General features: G+C 44.2%; 1 protein-coding gene across 1 annotated transcript in view; it reads right to left on the bottom strand.

The window, feature by feature from the left end:
- Window positions 1–23,051: 23,051 nt before the first annotated feature.
- Window positions 23,052–24,386, bottom strand: part of VWA8 (von Willebrand factor A domain containing 8) — a 176,075-nt gene continuing 174,740 nt past the window's right edge. Inside the window, exon 44 of the mRNA XM_054399196.1 lies at window positions 23,052–23,420. Within this exon, the coding sequence (XP_054255171.1) occupies window positions 23,312–23,420 (109 nt within the window). The 3' untranslated portion in view covers window positions 23,052–23,311. The remainder of the gene's footprint in view (window positions 23,421–24,386) is intronic.

The raw sequence follows: 24,386 nt of genomic DNA, 5'->3' as shown, positions 1-24,386 counted from the left end.
ATGCTTCAGACAAGGAAGCTGCAGCTGCCTACAAGCAGACCAATGATCTGGCTTTAGGCTTTGAGAACTTTGTGAGAGGAAGTGTTGACCTAGTGTTATCACCCAAACCCAAACCCATTCCCAACACCCAACAAAGTGCCTTTCTCACTGCTGTTCTCCAAGAATCCTGTCAGAGGTATCTGCTATTGTGCAAAGTCAATGATTTCCTTGGTGCTCAAAGATGTCCCATGACCACTGGGCTTTTAAAGGTTACATATTAGAGTGCAGAAATTTTTTATGAAAAAAGATTGAAATCAGTGCTTAAAAGATACTGTTTCACTCCCATAAGGTGTCACTAATGGTGACAGAAAAACAAACAAAAAATCAAATTCACCCCCCCCCCACACACAAAAAAAAAAAATCCAAAAAAAACCAAACAAACCCCAATAAAACAGTCCTGGAAGACATTTCTTTTCCATGCCAAACAGTGGAGATTTAGAAGTAAATTCCAGCCAGGGAACTGGTATCTTCTCACCTCGGCTATGCACACCATGGCTTGACTGTGCATCTTTCCAGTCGCAAATTCACAGATTTCCTTGGGATGGAAGGTACCCTCAAAAGTCATCTTGCCCAACCGCCCTGCAGTGAGCAGAGACCCCTCCAACTAGATCAGGCTGCCCAGGGCCACATCAAGTCTGCTCTTGAACGTCTCCAGGGACAGGGCCTCAACCATATCCCTGGAAAACATTTTCCAGTATTTTATCACTTTCATTGTAAAGGACTTCAACCTAAATCTACCCTGCTCCAGTTTAAAACCATTGCCCCTTGTCCTATCACTGCAAGCCCTTCTAAACAGTCCTTCCCCAGCCTTCCTGTAAGTCCCCCTCAGACACTGGAATGTAGCTACAATCTCCCCTGAGCCTTCTCCAGGCTGAACTGCCACAACTCTCTCAGCCTGTCTTCTTCGCAGAGGTGCTCCAGCCCTCATGTCATCATTTGGACCCACTCCAGCAGGTCTGTGTCTCTCTTGTGCTGGGGGCCCCAGAGCGGGACACAGCACTCCAGAGGAGGTCTCAGCAGAGCAGAGGGGATGAACCACCTCTCTCAACCTGCTCACTATGCTTCTTTTGATTCAGCCCAGGATGTCATTGGCCGTCTGGGCTGCAAGGGTGCATTGTTGGCTCATGCCCAGCTTCTTGTCCACCAGTCCCCTCAAGTCCTTTTCTGCAGGGCTGTCCTCAATTTCATTATCCCTCACTCAGCCTGTACTAATATTGAGGATTGCACCAACCTAGATGCAGCACCTTGCATTTTGCCTTGTTGAATCTCCTAATATTCTCCTCATCCCACCTCTTCAGCCTCTCCAAGTCCCTCTGGATGGCATCCCACACTTCAGTCTTATCAACAGCACCTCTCAGCTTGGTATCATACACAAACTTGCTGAGGGTGCGCTCAGTCTTGCTGTCTGTATCATTGATAAACATATTGAACAGCACCAGTCCCAACACTGACCCTTGAGGGACACCACTTGTCACCCTCCTCCATCTGGACATTGAGCTGTTGACCACTACCCTTTGTATGTGATTATCCAATCAATTCCTTATCCACTGGACAGTCCACCCATCCAATCTATATCTCTGCAGCTTAGAGAGAAGGGTGTTGTGGGGGACAGTGTCAAAGGCTTTATGAAATTTCACTTTGACCAACACTGATGGTACCCATGGAGATAAACCTCTGCAATAGAAATGTAAGATTTAGCTTCAGATTGACTTTGTGTGGGAATAGCAGCTGTAGAATAACAATATTTTGATTAGAGGTTCACAAACACAGGGCTTGGGTTTGGAAAAAAACATGTTAAATAGTGTATGGCATCTTTTAGTCTCTTTGTGCCTCACGTTGAACTGCTGCCTCCATCTGGATGATAGCTGCAGTGTGCAACAGTGTGGAGGCTGTAAAATCTAGCTGTTTCTTTGTGTGGTCCACTGAGAAAGGAGACCATGCTTGGGTAGAACAGCCTCACCAGGGCTGAGATATTCAGCTGAAACAGTTTCCTTAGGAAGCTCAGGGATGTTCTGGAAAACAGCAACAAGAAGTTCGCTCGCTTCTCAAATGCATCATCCTCTTGACTTCACAAAGGAAAGGTGGGTCCTCAGGTTTGCAGTGGAAGGACAGAGTGGCTTCATATTCCCCCCAAATCTGGTGTTACTCTGGGCTGCAGCCAAAAGTGTGACTGCCCACTTTCCAGTCCCAGATCAAGAGCACAGCAGTATCTTTCTCTCACTCTTTCCCCCTCCCCCCCTTTTCTTTTAAAATGACACCACAGCTCTAATCCTACTGCAAGTCATTTAAATGACAAACAGATGTTTTGTTAAACAAAATGTTTAAACATCTGAAGTTGGTCTTCAGTGAAGCAAGACCACAGGAGAAGCAGCAGTCAATGGCTGTGACTTTACAACCTGAAACTTAGATCAGTTTGGGCACAGTAGAACATTTTCGCAGAGGAAAAGAAATGGCCCCTTGCTATGTGAGGCAAATTGAGGCAAGGGAGAGGATAAAAAGCTCAATTTCTTCTCTTTGTCAGTGGAGGGAGAGGGGGATGGATGTGCTGAAGCACTAAGAGCCAAGCAAAGTGCAGCAGTTCAGTTCAACCTGTTGCTCCATCGCTTGCATGTGTGGCTTAGATTTAAAGACACAAATTTTGATACTGTCCAGCAGAAAAAAAAATCTGTGCCATTGTTACTGCAGCTTTTGGTATTCTTGTGTTTAGCTAATGCTTAGAAGAAGTATTCTGATGTGGACATGGGGAAATGCCTGGGCTTGTGGGGGATCCCTAGTGGTCCTTGGCAACTACCTGAGGGTGCTGAGGGTGGTTATCAATTTTTGCTTGCTGGCCAAGCTGCAGCACCTCAAGGGCTGCTCCTTGTAGCTATTTGAGAGGCTGGAGTTTGGTGAGGGAGGGCGAGGCTCATCATGCTCTCTGTTTTCAGTGAGCTTTTGGTCCAGAGCTGCTCCTGATCCAAGTTAGACTGCAGGGAGCCCCAGATTCATAGCTGTTGTGTTGATGTAATGGGGCAGTGCTGGTGGGACAAGACTAAATTATATATCCTACTCTGGAAGGATTTCTGGCAACATGGAAAATCCTGTAGAAAGAGGCAGACATCATTAAATACAGTGCTAAGGGTACCTGAAGGGGACTTCAGCTAAGGGAGAACCTGGGCATCCTCACTGTACTACATACCAGTGATCTACACCTGTGGCTTATTTTGCTAACTCTGTTCCCACACACTTGTGTGATTTTAAGTAACTACACCTCACCCAGTTGTGACTTTCTGGATTGTTACTCTGATACATTAATTGATGTCATCCCTTGATGCCTTTGCTGAGCTCTTTGTGCTGTGTCCCCTCATCTTTATCTGCTGACAGCCTGCAAGGAGCCCTGCTCCTGCCTGAGTAACATGCTAACCTTTGATGCTAGATGCTTTTCCTTTTACCACAAGATCCCAAACTATATCTGGCAAAAGTTGATGTTTTAAGTACACTGAGTCCAATATAAATGATGCTCCAGCCTTGGAAACATAAGGCTGCTGGCAGATTCAGCCTCAAGCTTCTCCTCTTCCCCATTTGTGAACAAAAGTCCAGAAATGATCCAACACCTTTTCCAACCCCTTGACATCAGCTGCCTTGGACTTCAAGGTTTCATGAAGAGGGGGGAAATAGTTACATTCCAGCAGCCCAGCCGGGTAATGCTCCAGATGGAACCAGTTTGTACTGGTTTTGCAAGAATTTTGAAACATGTAGAAACTGGCAGTCGAAGGCTTACCCTTCTTTGGTGATGAGACTCATGCAAATAAGAGTCTTTGAGGACATGGCCAACCAAGCAGGAGCAAATGCACCATGGTGGATAATACAAAATCCGGAGAGAATTGTGAAAGAATATAAAAACATTTAATAATGACAAAGCAGCTCAGAAAATTGCCAGGAGAATACCTCCCAATCCTACCACTGAAATGCTGTTTGGTAAGTGAGGTCAAAGAGCAAGCTGCTGAGGATGCACAAGCTTAGCCAAAAATCATGTTCTCTTCCAGGACAGTGTCTCTGATTCGCTCAGGTTAAACAGTCATCTATGTTTTTGTCTGCCTTGCTTAGACATGAACATTTTAAGAAGCTAAAGCTATGACAAGTATTCAAAACACATCAACGAGACTCCAAACTGTCTCAAACTTGATTTCAGAGAAGATATCAGAAGCTGTTATTATTTTCTTTGCCTTACGGCATTTTTATCCTCTGCTTGTGTCATTTTTTTTAGGACTTTCCCTGCAGCAGAAGGGCTGGAAACTTCACTTTAAAAGTTCACCTAATGTGGACTCCAAACAGAGACTTTCATGATCTTTGAAGAAAAACTGAAAGCTCCAAAATCAATAAACTGGAGCTCAGAAGGTGGGGGGGAAGTGCTTCTTCAGCTATGACCAGGGTTAAGCATGGTGAGTATGGCTTGGCCAGGTGCTCTGTGTGCCACTGTCATTGTTGGCGTGTAGATGGTCACAGATTTCTTTCTGAAGTGCTGCTAGATCAGGCAGGAATTTCTCAGTTTGCTCTCTTCTAGCCTGGGATTTAAGGAGCTGGGCAGTTCCTTAAAGTCCTCCTGGACTCCAAATAAGCTCTTTGATTTCATCTTAGGCCTTTCAAGCAGGTGTTATGATGTCTGCCTAGGTGCGTGGTGAGCAATGACAGTCATGCAGGTATTTCCAGCCATTGCTGTAGCCCTTTTGTAGCATGGTGAGCCAATCCTTACTACCCTTCCTCTCAAATATTCCCCAATGTGGAGACACCAGTTTTGGCCTCATATGCTTTAGATTAGATATGAGGAAGAACTGTACTGTGAGGATGGTGAGGCACAGGAACAGGTTGCCCAGAGAAACTGAGGATGCCCCATCCCTGGAAGTGTTCAAGGACAGGTTGGATGGGGCTTTGAGCAACCTGGTCTAGTGGAAGGTGTCCCTGCTTATGGCTGGGGGGTTGGAACTGGATGATTTTTAAAGTCCCTCCAACTCAAACCATTCTGTGATTCTATGCTGCAGATTACATGCAATCCCTTCTTGCATTCACCATAAATACAAACCAATGTCCCTTCCCAGCTTCCCAGGAGATCAGGAGCTGCACAGTCATCTCACACAAGCCCCCAGATACTTTCAGCAAATAAAGGCAAGCTACACCTTTGTTCTTCAATGGTTTTGTCCAACAGAAAGGGGCACAACCACACCATTTTCTATCTTTTGTATTGTACTGATGTGTACATGAGGACTACTGGTTTCAGAGATGGTTTTCAGCTCATATATTACATAGACATAATCAACCACCCTCTTTGTGCACAGCAAAACAAGTATGGCCAGAAGTATGGATAAGCAGAGCTGTGGTGAGTCCAAGAGTACAGCAGCTCCACTGATCTTGCCTTGAAAAACCTTAACCCCTATTTCCAATGAGGCTTCACAGCTGTTTCCAAGACAGGAAATGTAAAATGTCCTTCTGTGAGTCCTGCCCTGTGGATTTCTTCCCCACGCAGCCATTGGCTGCAAGGAAGTGCTTTGCCAAAGGCGAGGTGCTCATCCACCTGAGTACAGTGGATTTCATCCTGAAAAAGCTCTGATGGGAAAGAAATCTCTGATGGGGGAGAAGCAAGAATGGTTCACTGATGGAAGACTTGATAGTAGAATTATTGATTTTTTTTTTTCCCTAGACAGCAGCAGCTGACAAATCCATCCTGCCTGCGCTTTTGGTGTGGCATTACAAAATTAGAAAGTTGTTTTTCAATGAACATGAAATTACTGAAGAATAGAAACTGAAGTACCATAAATAGCACTGGGCTCTTGGAAGCCACAAAGAGGAGGCTGTTCTGCTGGGAGATGCCAGGCCTGGGAACATGGTTTTCCTTTGTTCCTACTCCATGATGCAGCAGCTGGTATACTTCAAGCATGACTCCCAGATTTGCTTGTGCTGTTAACTTGGAATGAAGTGGAAATAGCAATGGGCTGTGAGTGGCAGCCAGGAGAGATCTAAAAGTCCTTCAACCTACCAGGCTGAATAGGGCTATAGTCTTCTAAGGATACATGTAGCAGGGAGAAGAAGGTCTGCAAGTGAAATTTGGAAAGGGCAAATTATTTGAGCCTACTCAAGAGTATTGTTTCTCTCACGAGGGATAAAAGAGTTCCAGTTTTTCCTCTTAGGAGATGTGGTGCAGGACCAGGTAGATGGGCCAGGCCGGGTAGGCCATCAGGGTCAGTGCTATCAGGGTCAGTGCTGTGTTTTGTGTCACTCTCTGTATATACCATTGCATTAGTGCTATTCTTTGTGCTCTTCTGTAAGCTCTCCTTATCTAAACCCAGGAGGCCTTGCCTTTTTCTCTTGCTCCTCCTCTCCACCCCACTGGAGGCCTGCTGGTGATGGGGACAATTGTATGAGAGGCTGCCTGGTGCTCAGCTGCTGTCTGTGTCTGAACTAAGGCAGCCTGAGTACCAGACCTTGGTACTAACTATAAAGATCAAGCTTCAGCACTACCAGAAGCAGACACTGTCTTCAAAAATACATTGTTAGCTTCAGAAAGCACAGTTACTTAGAAGAAGCTGAGCTGAAAAATAAAATCACTGAACAGAATTAGTTCTGTTCTAACTCAGACCAGGAGAGGAGTATGCATGGAGAAGTTTTCCTAACTAACGAACACCTGGTGAAGTTATTAAATGGTTTCAGGTGCCTGTGAGCCTCTGCTCAGGGCACTGTTTAAGTGCTTGCTCAGCTATCAGTCCATGAACAGTGCAGGAATAAATGCCCCATGGAGCCAAGCTTGAGGACAGACAACCACAAAGCAAGAGGCTTAGGCACAGTTTCTCCAAGGAACAGTAGCCAATATCTGGAGGAAAAACCTGCCAGAACCATCAGCTGAAGTAAGTAACTCAAGAAGGAGCTGGGCAAGTTTCCAGAGCTGCAGTGTATGAGGTAAAGCCATTAACAGGATTTTTGGGTTTAAGATAATGAGAGATTGGTTAGCAATTGGGACTTCCTGAACTCACAGGGCTTAGGAAATGCTAGAAGGATGGATGTGGATGGCTCACCCAGGGAAACTGAGTGCAGGTTCTGATCTGTCCTCACCATGAGCCTCCCTTGTCCCAGCAACCATCCAGTTTCCTGAAGGATGAAGTGCCTGAGAGGGGATGTCTGCAGTGTGCCAGTGTTCCTCCAGCCAAGGGAAGGGTTAGCTCCCAAGTCTGGCCTGGCCCACCTGCCCACTTGGCAGCAATGGGGCAATGGCTGGTGGTCTGCACCCAGAGGAGGATGGGGTTACTTATAATGCAGAGTAATTTTGTTACAGTCCCTATTCTTCCAGTCGTTTGGACCAAGGAGCTGGTTCTTTTAAGGGACAAACCTCACAAAACCCAGCTGGTGACCACAAAGCACAATGAGGTATTTGCTTGCAAACTGTAACTCCTGGGGTTTTAATGACAAACTCTGTCCTTGTGTTTGGAGGAACTGGAGATATTTTTTAATTTATTTTAAGGGCCTTACAATAGGGTTGTGTTAAAAAAAATGAATTGGCCACTGATTTTGCAGTCTAAGTCTGGGCAGATCCAGAGAAAGGATAGTGTGTGCTGGCACTCTGCCTACTAGCCAGCAGGACCTTGGATGATGGATTAGTCATCTTAACAAGCTTCTCATTTGCCTGTGCTTTGGGTTCCTCCTGTGCACTGGGGGCTGGAGCTGACCCTCTTAGATCTGACCCAGAGTGTTGTCACCCTGCTGCCTGATGGTACCTGAGTGATGGGAGTAGGCACTCTTGCCATGCCCACCAGGAGAGGAAAGTTACCCCTTCAAAATCCTCTGACTGCTCTCTCCTTGTTCTTTTTTACTAATTTTTAAAAAGCATGCTTGAGGTACACGTAGCATAAACTAACAGATCCCATCAGCCTAAATTAAGAGAGTCATCTTCAGATGGACTTGCAACATGGAGCTGGACCTTTCTTAAAGCACTTCAGTGCCAGAACTGGCATGGAGGTTTCATTGCACCTGGCAACACAAAAGTTAATCTGATCATAGGATGCTTCAAGTTTTCTTCATAAAGTTTAAGCTTTCTCTTTGCTTTAAGCAAATGATCATTGCAAAGCTCTTGGTGTGCTTTATGGTAATTGAGTAAATAGTAAGATTGAATCAAATATCATAAGTAAGAACCAGAAGAACAAGGTTAAACTGCACTACCAGCTGTGTTTTCACACAAACACCACAGCATCGGAACTGAAAACAGATAATATTCAAACCCCAACTATGCGTAATAGAAGTAGTTAATTTTATGCCAGCTGATAAATTCTCTGTCTTTGCCCCCCTGAAAAGTTTGTTTCATCTTGGTGATTTTCAGTGTTAAGCAAGGCTCCATGACTGATACAAAGATATTGGGAGTTTCAGTTACTAGAAAAGGACATTCAAATACTCAGATATTCATATGCAACAGCCCTTGCTAAATTAAAACTGCCTTGATCACAGGCTTCTTGCAAGAGCCTTAATTCCTATCCTGACCTCTGTGGTAGTTTTAGGCTGTGCCTAGAAAATGTTCCACAGGTCTTGAGCAGAAAGTGATAGAATGCAAATAAATTATTATTGGATGCAAAAAGGAAAATAACTATAAGGTCTAAATAATCCCATCAGACAGATACCTAACATAAAGTTAGTTTTGCACACTAACTCTCTCTTCTTTTCAACTCCTTTGTTCTAGCAGGTACTAGCTTCTGGCTTTCTGCTGGCTTTGTTGACCTTGGCTGCATTGCTTTGTTGTGCCTAAGTACTAATAAGCTCTCTCTCTACTTTTCTCCTTTTTTCTCTTGCCCTGTGTACATGGGGAGGGAAGGGAGCAGGAAAGGGGAAGCTGTTGAAGCCCCTGGTTTTGTCCAGGGGGGCTCTTGTGTTGTTTCTAAATGGTATAGATATGTAAATATTGTATATTTGGTACATATCCATTGCATTTCTTATTTCTAGATTGTAGTTTTGCTTGTAAATACAGCTTCATTTGCTTTCAACTGAGCTGGTCTGGCAACTTTATGTTGGGGGGTAGTTTCAACCCACCACAACCTCATATAATCCTGCACCATAACACTTTAATGCCCTCTGATAGAACCCCTGAGTATTTAATTTCCCCCAACCCTACCCTGTATGAGACACATCTGCCTTATTGGGGGGCTTGAGAGAGTGCTGGTATATCTTCCCCCAGTATGGACAAGGCTGGATGATTAGCATGCACAAGAAAATACCCAAATAAGGTTAAATAAAACAAATTAATTTTCCCCACTTGCAGTAATCCTACTCAAGCAGGAGATATGAAATGAGAAGAAACGATGTATGACGTGAGCTGTAACCTAAAGCAGTGGAGGACACACTGTCACTAGTATTTAATGCCTGCACCACCAGTCAGGTCCATGTGTGGTTCAGCACATTAGCTGGGTGGAAAGCTGGTGGCAATGAGTATCACTCCCTGCAGGGAAGTGGAGATTCAGGTTTGGAGACTGGTCCCTTACAGTGTGGGATCAAGTCCATCCAAAACTCTGGTGGTTAAGCAAAATTTAAGGGCCAAGCAAAAGACACTTGCTTAGTTTTGGACAGAGTGTGAAACTTGAGCAATTCAAAAGGAGCTGTTTGGGGTTTTTTTTTTTTGTGTGGTGTGTTTGGTTTTTTTTAAACCCATAAATTGTTGGATTCCTGTTTTCAGGGAAAAAAAAATCACTAAACTTTGACATTCAATGCTTTTTTTTTTTTTGGCCATTCACTGCATTCACAACTTTGACATTCACTGAGTTTCCCACATTCACACACATGCTTTTCCTAGAAGAAATCATCCAGAGAAACAATGTGTCTGTTGTTAAGAGCAGCCAGTTGAGTTAAATAATGCTGCTTTCAGAATCCTCCACGATAATGGAAAAAACTTCATGACCTTTTGATTTGCTCTCTGCCATCATCTCGCGTTAGGCTGGGCTTTGCAAGCTGTGAGGTGACAGACAGGATGCCCAAGGCCCTCTGGAGAGGTCTGTTTGGTTTCTGGAGTAGGCACTGAGCAGGTTTAGTCAAAGGCACAGGAAAATGCTGTCCTGCAATGCCCTGGCCTTGAAGGGTGAGGGTGGCCAGGGAAGAGCTGCTGGGTACATGAGGAGTCGCCAAGTCTAGAGTCTGACACCTACTCAGAGCTGCTCTCCACAGCACTCAAAAGGATTAAATAGAGATGGAAAATAGCTCTTTTAGGGTCTCTTCAGCCTCAATCTGTGCCTGGGCACACTTATTCTTAGCCACTTGCTTTTGTTTGCCTCAGCTTGACTCTGGATCATTTCCCACCTCTTTCTGGCCAGCCTTCTCACATCTATTTCTGTCTCATTTATTTCAGCAAAATGAGTTCTCCTCTCCTGCTTTCCTTCTTCCCTCTTCAGGGAGGAGGGAGGAATATTTTGACTACTTTTTTTTTTCTTTCCCCAGAGTACAGCTGCTGCTTTTGTTTTTTCACCCTGCAGATCACATTACTGAGGCACAGTAAAGAGGGTGCACACCAGGCTGAAAACCACATGTTGACTGCATTTTCTGTAATGGATTCTGTCACAGGTGTGCTGTGTGGAGGATGCAAATAACATCTCAAAAGGCACATGTGAAACTCTGCTATGAGGGTTGTGCTTAGGCATTCGTGTAGTGACTGGCTGCAGACGTGTGGCATATTTGCTGGCTGGTAAAATCTAGCCAGAGCATCTGGATGATTCATAGGATGGTTTGAGTTGGAAGGGACCCTAAAGATCATCTAGTTCCAACCCCCCTGGCATTGGCAGGGACACTTTCCACTAGACCAGGTTGCTCAAGGTCTCATCCAACCTGGCCTTGAAGACCTTCTGAGAAAGGAAGACAGGGTCTCATGGAGGGGCCTTGCACACAGTGGTGACTGAGATTCAACTTAGGCATAAAGTAAATGTTGTTTTCCTATCACAGTATTTTAGAGGTTGGAAGGGACCTCAAGAGATCATCAGGTCCAACCCCTATCCACCCTGAGCTGCCTTAGATGGTGTACTAAAGAGAAAAGATGATTACAAACCCCAAGCAGCTAATGGGCTTTGACCTGCTTTTGATGAATTAAGGCACTGGAATCTTTCACTGCTTTGAAATCATTGAGCTGAATTTTTAGAGATGTTTTGCTTAATTTTATAAGTATTGGATTGACAGTATAAAATACAGCTAGTTTTAAATTATATCCTGGTTTTTGGCAGTGTCTAGTTCTCCCTCGACTGAAAAATTTATCTATTCGTTTGCATGTGGATAAAAATTCACAGTTGCTGAATTAAAAAGCAGAGGAGGAAAGACAGTCTCTGCTTTCATTGCATTATCAAACTTATTAATGAGTTTAGAGCTATAATACCACATGCTAAAACCCTAAATAAAAGAATTTGTACTTCTTGGCATCCACTTCACAAGCAGCATTAAAGCTGGCCCATTGCTTGGCTATGCGTGCTACAGTTCAGGGCTTGGCTCCTTAGTGCTGTGGTGTGGGTTTGTGCTACAGTAATCCAGATCTTGTGTGTTTAACATCTTCTGTTTCCAATTTGTCTTGCCTGCAAAATACCAGACCCTACAGAGGCTTCTTGGTCTGCTGGAACTATTTGCAGTGAGGTTCGGGGGGGTGCTAAGAATTTTTTTTTTTTTTAAGCTTGCACTAAAGGATAGAAGAGCTTCAAGTTCTTAAATGGAAGACAAGAAGGTTATCAGGAGTAGCCAACATGGATTTACCAAGGGGAGATCCTGTCTAACTAACCTGATAGCCTTCTATGAAGTTATGACCAAGTGGGTAGATGAGGGAAGAGCAGTGGATGTCATACATCTTGACTTCAGTCAAGCTTTTGATACTGTCTCCCATAACATCCTCATAGAAAAGCTCAGGAGATGTGGCATAGATGGTTGGTCAGTGAGGTGGATTGAAAACTGGCTCCACAGCAGAGTTCAGAGGGTCACCATCAGTGGCACAGAGTCAACTTGAAGGCCTGTGGCAAGTGGTGTCCCCCAGGGATCAGTACTGGGTCCAGTTTTGTTCAATATCTTTATCAACGACCTGGATGAGGGCATTGAGAGTACCCTCAGCAAGTTCGCTGATGATACAAAACTGGGGGGGTTGGCTGACACCTGTCAGGCTGTGCAGCCATCCAACGTGACCTGGACAGGCTGAGAGCTGGGTGCAGGCAAACCTCATGAAGTTTAATAAGGACAAGTGCAGGGTCCTACACCTGGGGAGAAAAAACAACAGGCACCAGTACAGGGTAGGGGCTGCCCTGCTGGAAAGCAGCTCCACAGAGAAAGACCTTGGAGTGCTGGTGGACAGCAAGTTCTCCATGGAACAACAATGTGCTCTTGTGGCCAAGAGAGCCAATGGGATCCTGGGATGTATCAAGAAAGGTGTGTCCAGCAGGTCGAGGGAGGTTCTTCTACCTCTCTACTCTGCCCTGGTGAGACCACACCTGGAATCCTGTGTCCGGTTTTGGGCTCCCCAGTTCAAGAGAGACAGAGACCTGCTGGAGTGAATCCAACAGAGAGCCACGAGGATGATTAGGGGACTTGAACATCTCCCCTATGAAGAGAGACTGAGAGCCCTGGGGCTTGAGAAGAGAAGATTGAGAGGGGATCTGATCAATGTGTATAAATATCTGAGGGGTGGGTGTCAGGAGGAGGGGGCCAGGCTCTTTTCGGTGGTTCACAGTGATAAGACAAGGAACAATGGGTTCAAACTTGAACATAGAAGATTTCACCTCAACATGAGGAGAAACTTCTTTACAGTGAGGATGAGGGAGGACTGGAACAGGCTGCCCAGGGGCATTGTGGAGTCTCCTTCTCTGGAGATTTTCAAAACCCACCTGAATGCATTCCTGTGCAGACTACCCTAAGTGATCCTGCTCTGGCAGGGGGGTTGGACCTGATGATCTCTTGAGGTTCTTTCCAACCTCTCATATAGTGTGATACTGTGAAATGCACCAGGACACAGAGGGAAACCTGCTGTTTCATGGGCATGGAGAGCTTATTGAGTGAAATGTCAGAATGTGGCTTAAAAAATGGCAGAATAAGGCAGAAGAAACTTACTTCTTAAAGAATGACATTTGCAGAGACTGCCCTCACTTCACTGCTCCATGAGACCATGCTTGTACAGTGCTCAGCCATAACCTTTGCCATGAATGTGTGAAATCACAGCTAATTGGCATTGCTCCCTGTCACAAGCTATGTTAGAAGGAGTGGGAAACAATCTTTGTCCTCTTCAAATGAGAAGGCAATTACAGAGAAGTTGGTGATGGCCACAGGAAGCAGCTGCAGCACTTCAGCCCCATGTGCACTGGGTCAGCATGGCCCTGAGCAAATAGGAACCAAGAGGTGAGGGTTCTTTACTCTGTTCACTCTTCTTAATAATGATTGCTGCCCTCAGATGTCAACTTACAGCTAGCCTGGCATGTCTCCCCTCTACAAGCACACTTCCCAGTCTTTGGCTTCCTGCCCATTGTGCCATTGTCTGTGCTTAAACATAAATACAGAACTTAAGTTAGGGACTTACAGCAACATACTGACAAAATGTAAGGTCTTGGTTTTCCTCTTGCATCTTCTTGCTGTCTTGGAAACATGCCATATCACAAGTAGGTTGTGTCAGAAAATTGAGGGAGTGAGGAGGGCTATGGCAGCTGTATTTCTAGTATGAATTTGATCATTTGGGGCACATTATGTGACTTGCTGAAGTCACAGTGAAGTACTCGGTCCTTTCCCCTCATTGTAACAGCAAAGACAACGCGAAGCTTCAGTGCTCTCTGTCCACCCTCAGTAAGGTGAGGAACACCATGAAGGCTGGGGACAACAAAGAGTGGGATGGCTGTGCAGAGCACTTTCAGATAATTTCATAGAATTACAGAATTGTTTTGGGTGGAAAAGACCTCTAAGATCATACAGGCCAACCATCAACCTAACACCACCGTGGCCATTAAACCACATCCCACAGCACCATGTCTACACATTTTTTAAGCACCTCCAGGGATGGTGACTCCACCACATCCTTGGGCAGCCTGTTCCAATGCCTGACCACTCTCTCAGTGAAGAAAATTTTCCTAATATCCAATCTAAACCTCCCCTGGCACAACTTGAGGCCCTGGGGAGAAGATACTGAATTTGGATGGGAAAAAAATATATAGTTGTTATGGCACATCAAAATCTCACTGCACTTTCTGCTGCTGAATGTCAGAGCTTGCAGGCTTTTCACTAAAATGACTTTGGGCTTTCCCACAAGCTAGAAGCAGTGAATTAGGCTGGCAGAGTCTCAGGGCACCACAGTCTCCAGCTGGGAGGGAGGAATGATCAGGGGAGGAGCAGCTGGCTGGGTCAGTGGCTTGAATGGAGGCACATGGGCTGTGTGGTCACTGGAGACGCCTAAATATCCTTGTCCCTGCTAAATCTGTCCCTGCACTGCACTTTCCTGCCCTATCCGAGCAGGAGGAGGGGATGAAGCAATGCTAAGGTTGCTCCTTTGCTACCACCAAATATTTTGGGATGGCGACAGCGTGTGCAGCACTGTAATAGGGAGGCAGGTTCCTTGCTTCAATGCTTCTCTGTAAATCATGGCACAGGAGCATCTCTAGCCCTTCTTTCTGTAGAAGAAACCAAACTTATTTACAGCTGTCAAATTGGAAACTACAGTAGGTGACCTTACAGATGTCAAAACAATCCAATCTGAAATGCAAATGTTGGTACAGATGGCATGCAACAAGATTTAGTCATGATGACAGCAAAATATGTGGGACACCATTCCTCATATCACTCTCCCATGTAACACATTTTTTTCTAAGTAAGTAATGCTGGGTTTTGGACCCTTTCCAAACCACTGTCTGCATGTGATATTGTCATAGTCAGAGAGCCTGGCCAGAGAAGTTAACACAAAATAGTCATTAAATGGTTTGAACTGAAAAGTCTGTTGCTAATAATGGGGTTTGTCAAGTCCTGTTACAAAAAGGATTTTTGGTTTTTTCCATATATGTGAGGTGTATTTAGTTTACACGTACCTAATGTTTCTGCCCTCAGTAAGAGATTCCTGGGACTTTAAAATTTTGGGTTGTGCTAGAAGGGACTACTTTTTAGCTTTAAAAAGTTCACAAAATGAATATTCAGGGAACATACATGTTTGAGTTCCAGTTGCCATGCCACTGTTAGTCTGATGCTGTTAACAAGCCTCAGTTCACCCTTCACAGGTGCCTGGGATAAGGAAGTTTAATTTCTGCCTCTTTCTGATGAGGATGCTTAAGCATAGAGTTGAAAAGCTGAAGGCTCTGATATGGTGCTGACTTTGAAAGCTGAGATCTGTCTCTGACCCTCTGAGCCCTTTGTGAGGGTGGTTTTGTGCTGCGTTCTCCCCACAGCAGGTCTTGGCCATGACATGGCAGCATTCCTGTTCTGTGAGATGGCTGAGCGTGCCCCATCTGCCAAGGCTTTCCTGGTTTTGGGATGTGGCTTTTATTGTGGACAACTTTATTGCTGTGGTTGTGCCTGGTAGATCCAGTTCTGGGCTCCTTCATAGAATCATAGACTGGTCTGGGTTGGAAGAGACCTCTGAAGGCCATCCAGACCAACCCCCTCTGGAGTGACCAGGGACATCCTCAACCAGATCAGGCTGCCCAGAGCCCTGTCGAGCTTCACATCCCATCTCCAGGGATGGGACCCCAACCACCTCCCTGGGCAACCTGTTCCAGTGTTCCACCACCCTCATGGTAAAGAACCTGTTCCTAACATCCAATCTAAACCTGATCTTCTCTAGTTTGAAGCCATTGTGCCTTGTCTTATCACTACAGGCCTTTGTAAGTAGTCTCTCTCCATCCTTCTTGTAGGTCCTCTTCAGGTACTAGAAGGTGTCTATTAGGTCTCCCTGGAGCCTTCTCTTCTCCAGGCTGAACAACCCCAGCTCCCTCTGCCCGTCATCATAGCAAAGGTGCTCCAACCTCCTGATCGTTTTTGTGGCCCTCCTCTGGACCTGCTCCATCAACTCTGTGTCCTTCCTATAGTGAGGGCTCCAGATCTGTACACAGTACTCCTGGTGAGGTTTCACCAGAGCAAAGTGGCAGAATCTCCTCTCTGGATCTGCTGACGTCTTTTGGTGCAGCCCAGGATGTGATTGGCCTCCTAGGCTGCACATGCACATGGAACATGTTGCCTGGAGAGGTGGTTGGGGCCCCATCCCTGGAGATATTCAAAATGAGGCTTGACAGGGCTCTGGGCAGCCTGACCTAATTGAGGATGTCTCTGCTTACTGCAGGGGGCTTGGACTAGATGACCTTCGGATGTCCCTTCCAACCCAGACCATTCTATGATTCGATGTTTCAACCTCTTTCCTGACTATGTTTGCATTGGTGCTCAGAACAAGCCAGTGTGGGAAGCTAAGCAGGTTGAGAATGAGGATTTTGCCCCTTCCCCTTCCTGCCCTCTTTCTTTATGATTGTTTTGGAACTGAGTGAACTCTGGTGCCAGATTGCATCCAGGGACCTGTACCTCTGGCAACCAGGGTCAGGATCTAGTTTCTAGCCGTACCTGACTGCACAGCTCAATCTGTCCAAAGCACAATTATGTAGTAGTTGGGGAATCCAGGGTCAAAACCTGATTTTTTTTTTAACTTTCTTTTTCATTCACAACAATCAGTATATTTAACTGTAATTAGCTTTTTTTCTTGAATAGGATCATGGTACAGTGGTATCATGGAGGACACAGAATGTTTTTGTGTGCAGTCATGCCAGATGTTCAGACTAATGATGCTGTGAGTAATGCTAAGCATATGTGTTTGTTTTTTTAAAGTAGATTTTCATATGCTTATTTATGATGTCAAACGTTGGAGAACATGCATGGATGAAAGATGAGTTATTTAGATTTTATATCACATGCCTCAAGTTTGAAAAACAAACACCATCACCTTCCTCCTGAAGAACGCTGAATTTCTTCCTCAAATCTTCCCACATAATTTCCCAGAAAATTCGTTGAACTTAAAACTCTTTTTTTGTTTTGCTGACAATGCTGTTCACATTGTCAGAATCTCTCTAAAGCAGAAGTACTTGAGTTAGGCAATTTGTTACCAGTTTATTTTGATGACACCATGAAGCATAGGGGGGTTTATTCTATTAGAAGACTGAACAATACAAATAACCTTTTCACTCTGAAATAGGTCAAGAACTGGCTGGAGGGCCGGGCCCAGAGTGTGGTGGTGAACGGTGCCACATTCAGCTGGCAGCCAGTCACTAGGTGTGTCCTCCAGGGATCAGTGCTGGGCCTGATCCTGTTCAATATCTTTATTGATGATTTGGATGAAGGAATTGAGTCCATCATCAGTAAATTTGCAGATGACACCAAGTTAGGGGCAGCTGTTGATCTGTTGGAGGGTAGAAGGGCCCTGCAGAGGGACCTGGACAGGCTGGATGGGTTGGCAGAGTCCAGTGGGATGAGACTGAACAAGGCTAAGTGCAGGGTTCTACACTTTGGCCACAACAACCCTGAGCAGCGCTACAGGCTGGGGACAGAGTGGCTGGAGAGCAGCCAGGCAGAGAGGGACCTGGGGGTGGTGGTTGATAGTAGGCTGAACATGAGCCAGCAGTGTGCCCAGGCAGCCAGGAGAGCCAATGGCATCCTGGCCTGGATCAGGAATAGTGTGGCCAGCAGGACAAGGGAGGTTATTCTTCCCCTGTACTCAGCTCTGGTCAGGCCACACCTTGAGTACTGTGCCCAGTTCTGGGCTCCTCAAGAGAGATGTTGAGGTACTGGAACGTGTAGGGCAATGGGGTACTGGAACAGAGAAGGGCAATGAAGCTGGTGAGGGGTCTGGAGCACAAGCCCTGTGAGGAGAGGCTGAGGGAGCTGGGGTTGTTTAGCCTGGTGAAGAGGAGGCTCAGGGGAGACCTCATTGCTGTCTACAACTACCTGAAGGGGGGTTGTAACCAGGTGGGGGTTGATCTCTTCTCCCAGGCAACCAGCAGCAGAACAAGAGGACACAGTCTCAAGTTGTGCCAGGGGAGGTATAGGCTGGATATTAGGAGGAAGTTCTTCACAGAGAGAGTGATTGCACATTGGAATGGGCTGCCCAGGGAGGTGGTGGAGTCGCCATCCCTGGAGGTGTTCAAGAAGAGACTGGATGAGGCACTTAGTGCCATGGTCTAGTTGATTGCTTAGGGCTGGGTGATAGGTTGGACTGGATGATCTTGGAGGTCTCTTCCAACCTGGTTGATTCTATGATTCTATGCTTGTAATGTCAGAGCATAACTTAGTTTTCTGCTTTCTCAGGATTGATAGTGCTGAATAGATACTGCAGCAATGTTCCTACTGAGAAATAAACCACTGACATGCAGCAATTTTGCAAAAAGACTTTCTAAAGTAGCCTACTTACAGATCAGTTCATGACTGGTGATAAAAGACAGACCTTCACCGGTTCTAGGGATTTAAATGCCTGTCTCCTAGAAGATGAAATCTTTCAGCTGAATAGTTTGCTTTGAAAGAACACTTTCTTTTTCCCTAGAAGAATTTGTTTGCTACAAAGTGTTGAAAAGCGTCACACATTCTGGAGCTACTCAGAGTAACAAATTCAAACATCTCCCCTGAGAATTGTCTGAGAAAAAGTATCCCTAATAGTGCAGTCCCAAAGGATGTGGGAAGCATTTTAATTCAATCAATGCAGAAAGGCCTTGACTTCAGTGGACTGCTCCAAGATGCTCAAATGTTCTGGGTATCAATACTTATCATTCAACAACTATACCACCCAGAGTACCAGAACCCAGGGTTAAGGACTATAACTTACCTTGTGTGATGTTCAAGGATTCTTAAGACACCTCTTACGTCAGACAAAATGTCTTCCACATGTAGCAGACCATGTGGGATGCCTCCATGTGTTGAATGCTGTGACTATACAGCATACACAGGGGCTGACAGGGAGAAACATTGACCTTCCTTTTCTAAAACGTTCCTTGTCTCATTGTCAGGACAGGAGAGTATGTTTGCTCTCCCCAGATGCTGGCAGAAAGAACAGTACATGATAAAATGCAAGTTGGGTTTTTGTACTTTTTCTTTAAGAGGAAGCCAAAACAGACATGTTTGCCCCAGAAGCAGAATTATCTAGGAGCTGAACAATAAATTCCAATTTTATTTACAACAGCAGACAAACTGAAGAGCTTGACCTATCTTCACATAAAACAGCAGTATTTGAAGCACTAAGCCCTGAACCATTTCTGATCCAGAGGTTCCACACAACAACTATACTTCCAGATCAGCTTTCAAAATTCAACACATGGTTAGGAATTGTATATTTATTTCTCAGTAAGTGTGTTGTACATTCTCATTTTTATAGGAATGTTATTTAGTAATAAACATGTGTCAGTCCTGGGTGCCACAGTACAGGAAAGGCATTGAGGTCCTGGAGCACAACCAGAGAAAAGCATCCAGGTTGGTGAGGGGTTTGGAGGGCATGTCATAGGAGGAGCAGCTGAGGGAGCTGGAGTGTTTAGTCTGGAGAAGACAAGGCTAAAGGGAGACCTCAATGCTCTCTACAACTACCTGAAAGGAGGTTGTAACGAAGCTGGTATTGGCGTCTTCTCCCATATAAACAGTGACAGAATGAGAGGGAATGGCCAGAGAGAGTTGTGCCAGGAGAGTTCAGATTGGACATTAGGAAAAACTTCTTTACTGAGAGAGTGGTGAGGCATTGGAACAGGCTGCCCAGGGAGGTAATAGAGTCATTTTCCCTGGAGGTTTTCAAAAAGCCTGTAGATGTGGTGCTTTGGAACATGTTTTGTGGTCATGGTAGCTGGATTATGGTTGGACTTGATGATCTTACAGGTCTTTTCCAACCTTAGTGATTTTATGATTCTATGATAATGTGTAATAGCCAACACAGCACAATTGCTTGCACAATTGCTTGTTTTTTTAATTTACTAATTATTGTAATACATGTTTTGTAATAATTAAAATCTTCACTGAATAGACAAAGAAAACCTCTGGCATTCTTGCATCTCTTACCTCTGCTCTCGACTAAGTATCAGGGTTGGTTTTTTTGACTATAACACAGTATTTAAATCTCTTGTTGTGTGCTTGTTTGCTTGAATATTCCATCAGTGTTTCTGATCAGTGAGTAGGCTCTTTAGCCTTAATTTTATCAGGCTAATGGATAAGTTCTGGCAGGACACTCGCAACTGCATTCGACACCTCGTGTTGGTACAGCAAAGAAGTATGGGGGGGGAAATAATTCTGCTGGAGTCAAAGATTATGAGTCCCTCTTAACTTTCTTTGCACTTCATGCTAGCCCATCACTTCTACATATAGTTCTATAATAAAGCTGCTGGTGTCTCTAAATATTGAACACGCTGTGCTCTGACTGAAATCAATCTGCCCAGGCTTCCTATTTTTTTTTTGTTCCACCTCAGTGAAACAATAACCCTAAATGCCCATATACTGTTACTAACTGGCTAGTGGGTATGAAAACATTGTATATATAAGCAGAACTAGACCAAAATTTGCATTATAAGAGGCAGTTAAAACCACTGCTGCTGACGTGACTAATGCCATTAAAGCATTAGCGACAGGTCAGGACCTGCTCCAGCTGGCAGCTCTGTTCATGCAAACTGATGAGTGTGAAAGTGCCTTCACAAACTGGGAGGAGATGAAAAATACCTTAACATGCCTTCAGAGGGAACGAGTGACACACAATGCTGCTGCATGTATTGCAACAAGAACGGTCACTGGCGCTGCTGTTAGTGAAAGCTACATTGCTTTTCAGTGTTTTACTAATTAAAGATAAATGCATGTTAAGAAGCTCTGCTAGTCCCAGGGACATGAAAGAAGAGCGAGTGCTGAATTTCTGAGCAGTGAAGTAACACTGCCAGTCCTTGTGAGACAGAGAAAAGCACAGCTGCTGCTTTGATTTCCCTGGGGTAGCGATGGGCATTAAGGCAGGTGAGAGAAGCACGGCCCGGGCTAAATTTTGACCTGAATTGTTACCATTTAGAGAGACAGAGATGTCAGGCCAAATATGCTTTGCCACAAAGCGATGCTAAAAGCAAACCCAAACCCCTTCCTCCCTCTGGGGGAAGGGAAAAAAAAAAAAAAGAGAGAGAGACGAAAAAAAAGAAAAAAAAGTTCCATTCATTTCTTCTCCTTTTCTCTCAAAATCTACCAGGAACTGATCCCACCCTCTCCTAGCTACCCTACCAGCCAGACTTGGCCCCAGAAATGGCTATATCCTTGAAATGAAACACAACAGACATCTCCTGAAACAAAGAAGAAAGATAACTTTAAATAGCATCACATTAAATACAGTTTACAGGGATAATCAAACAAAAAGGTTTAAAATTGAGTTACCTTAGAGTTTCTCTAATAATACTATTTTTTATGATAAAGATAACAGTATTATACTGCATGTAAACCCGAGGTGAGAAAGTTTATCCCTCTCAAGTTATCTAGAAAGTGCACAGTACATTTTTTAATTAACTGTAATAAAATGCTTCTTTTTTGAAGGACTGCTGGCAATAAACACTGCTGAAGGAATTTCCATGTAAAACCACATTTACTAGTGGACTTATTAACATGTCAGTTCTTTATTGCATCTAGCATATTTAATCACATTTCATTAAAAATATTAATCAGATCTTTACAGGACCAAGATACTTATATTTTGAAGCAACTTTCCCCTTAGTAGCTGTGTCTGTGTGTGTGCGTGCATGCATTTGTCCCAGCCAGGGATAACCTTCTCAACCTTCTCCTCCCAATTCCCTTCTCTACAAACAGGAACTGCATCTTCAGCCTCTTTGTTTTCACATACATAGTTATCATAACAATACCAACAAGCCTTTGAAAAACGTCTTCCATTGTGTCTCTTGTCATAAAGAGTTTCAAAGCTGGCCAAGCTTCAAAACACATCCTAAATATGAGATGGTTTTAATGCTCTGGTAAAGATTTTTGTTGCAGGACTGATGGAGTAGAGAATGATCACTAGAAACTGGACCCTTTAAAACACCCATGGTTATATCAAACATGATTCAACTAATTTGCCTCCTCCCCTCCAAATATACTGCTACAGCACAGTGAAGTATTGCAACTCCTCCTTCAGACTTCTATGAGTATTCTCCTTTGATTTCTTTCTACTCAGTTATCAGCTGAGTATCAGTGTTGATACAGACAGATTAATTAAACCGTACATTCAATTCATTAAGTATTCCAGTGCTCCTGATGCACTGGAATTCTTTAGCAGATGAAGAATTATTGGCTCATTGGATGAGCCAATCACCATCTGATTGAATTATAAAATAAGTCTCTATAGCTATCCTGCACATTAAATATACCTTAACACAGATTCACAGATCCCCCCCCCCCATTATAAAAAATAACTTATTTTCTCACACCTAGATGTCTCCACCAGTTCCATCTTTAGAAGACCCAAGCAAAACAGATCATGAAGGTGTTCTAGCAAAGCATTAGTAAATTTTGTCTCCCAACCAAAGAGGTGCTTCCATGTACTGAGGCCATCCCAGGGATTCTGGGCAACAGTGCAGCGGGATGGCATCTTTGGTCATAAAAAGGAGAAAGGGCAGTAGTTCCCTCTCTTTACTTTTCAAAGGCAGAGCTGAACAAATCAATTTTTGCTTTGCTTTCCTTCTTAACAGCCACTTTCTCTAGACCTGAAAATTCTGAGCACCATGCCTGATCAGATAATGAATGTTTACATGCCACTGTCAGTGTTTCCAAACTGCTTCATTGTTCCCAGCATCCAGCAGTGAAGCTCTGATGCCCATCAGGACAAGAAAGCAACAACAGAGGAAGGAAGGGTTTCCTGCCTGACAAGAGCAGTCCTGTTTAAATCAGAGATGAAGCTAACTACCCATTCAAACATATGCACATGAAACACTGAAACAGATTGCCTGGCTCTGCCTTGCACAACATTATCAAATCCAAGTGAACCGAGTTTAATAAAACAGAGTGAGATGATAGCATAGTGCTGGCAACATGGCAGGCAGAGGAATGATCACAAACTGTCTTCTATTTATTTGTGCCTCCAGAAAAACATTTGCTCTGTTGCCATCCTGTGATTTACCTCTACTCTGCTCCAATTCTTTGAATGTGCTAAGTTGGTTGAGAGATTTGGGGTGAAATTTTACAGCTCAGCTGTTGTACAGACATGGGTTGGTTTGCTGATTTGAGGACAGTAAGCGTTTTATTAATAACTATGTTTATCCTTGGCTTCAGGATTCCTATCTCCAGGGGGAGTGGGTTTCTTCTTTGAATTCACGCACCCTGACATCAGTGACGCTTAGGCACTTGACAACATGGTGGATGTGAAGATCTGCTGCAAAATCTGGGGGATTTCTTTGGTATCCATGGCGATAAAAGACCGACCTGCTGGTAGCGTTCTCTGCAGCCTAAGGAGCAGAATGAGGAACAAGACACAATTACCATTTCAAATTATCTTCCCTACCACAAGCTGAGGTTACTTAAGAACGAACATTTTTTCCTTTTGAATACCTTTCCAATCCATGCTGTTTCCCTTGCTGTCACCATGCAATTAAAGGCTTGGGAAAACGGCAGTGTGAGGAATCACTGAGAGCAGCTAAGTCACAGAGGTCCTTTCAGCAAGACAATCAAGAGCGTTTCTAGAGATTTCTATTCATGTCCTCTTTCTGATGTGCAAAAACTTTGTTTTGATCAAGCTACCAGTGACCCCACAAGGTATTACCACAACTGGTTTTCTGAGGGCAGCTAGAGATTTACTCTGAAAAATGAAGATATTTACTTACTCTAAAAGGAACACCAGCTCTTTCAGTTCAACACTTCCAGTGATTCTAAATGTGCTGTTTGTATTTCCTTTCTGAGATCACAGCAGATTAGATGAAAAGATATTTTTCTATCGGTGTTAGACTGACACATTTTTATTCACAGCTTAACCACTTTTAAGAAAACTAAACAAGATGCATGTTACAAACCTCATCTCCTTCATGCCCAGTCAGCAGGCCTGGAATTTATTTTTTCACTGCTTTTTTAGAGTTTATGCTCCATGTTATTTCTCCAATGCTAAGTTTAAGTTTCACTTTTAAACTGAGTTTTAAAAAAAGCTGAAACAAAGAATTCCCTTCTCCTTCCCCCACAGCAGTTACAGGAAGGCTTTGTCTAATTCTGCACTTCCATGTACATAGAATTGCATTTCAGTGACAGCATTGTGCGCATTTTCCATACCCAGTGAACTAGGCAATTACGAGATCTCCTCTTACATAGCAGGATTGCCTTTTCCCCCCCTTCTTTTTTTTGTTCCTAGCAGAAGTAAACAGACTTTCTGTAATTATGATCTTTCAGAATAGGTTCTCTCTTCAAGCAGCTCTGATGTGCAGACC

Source organism: Indicator indicator, chromosome 1 (genome assembly GCF_027791375.1).
Source record: "Indicator indicator isolate 239-I01 chromosome 1, UM_Iind_1.1, whole genome shotgun sequence".
Lineage (NCBI taxonomy): Eukaryota > Metazoa > Chordata > Aves > Piciformes > Indicatoridae > Indicator > Indicator indicator.
The sequence above is the reverse complement of the archived record's forward strand: the minus strand, read 5'-3'. Positions and strand labels throughout refer to the sequence as shown.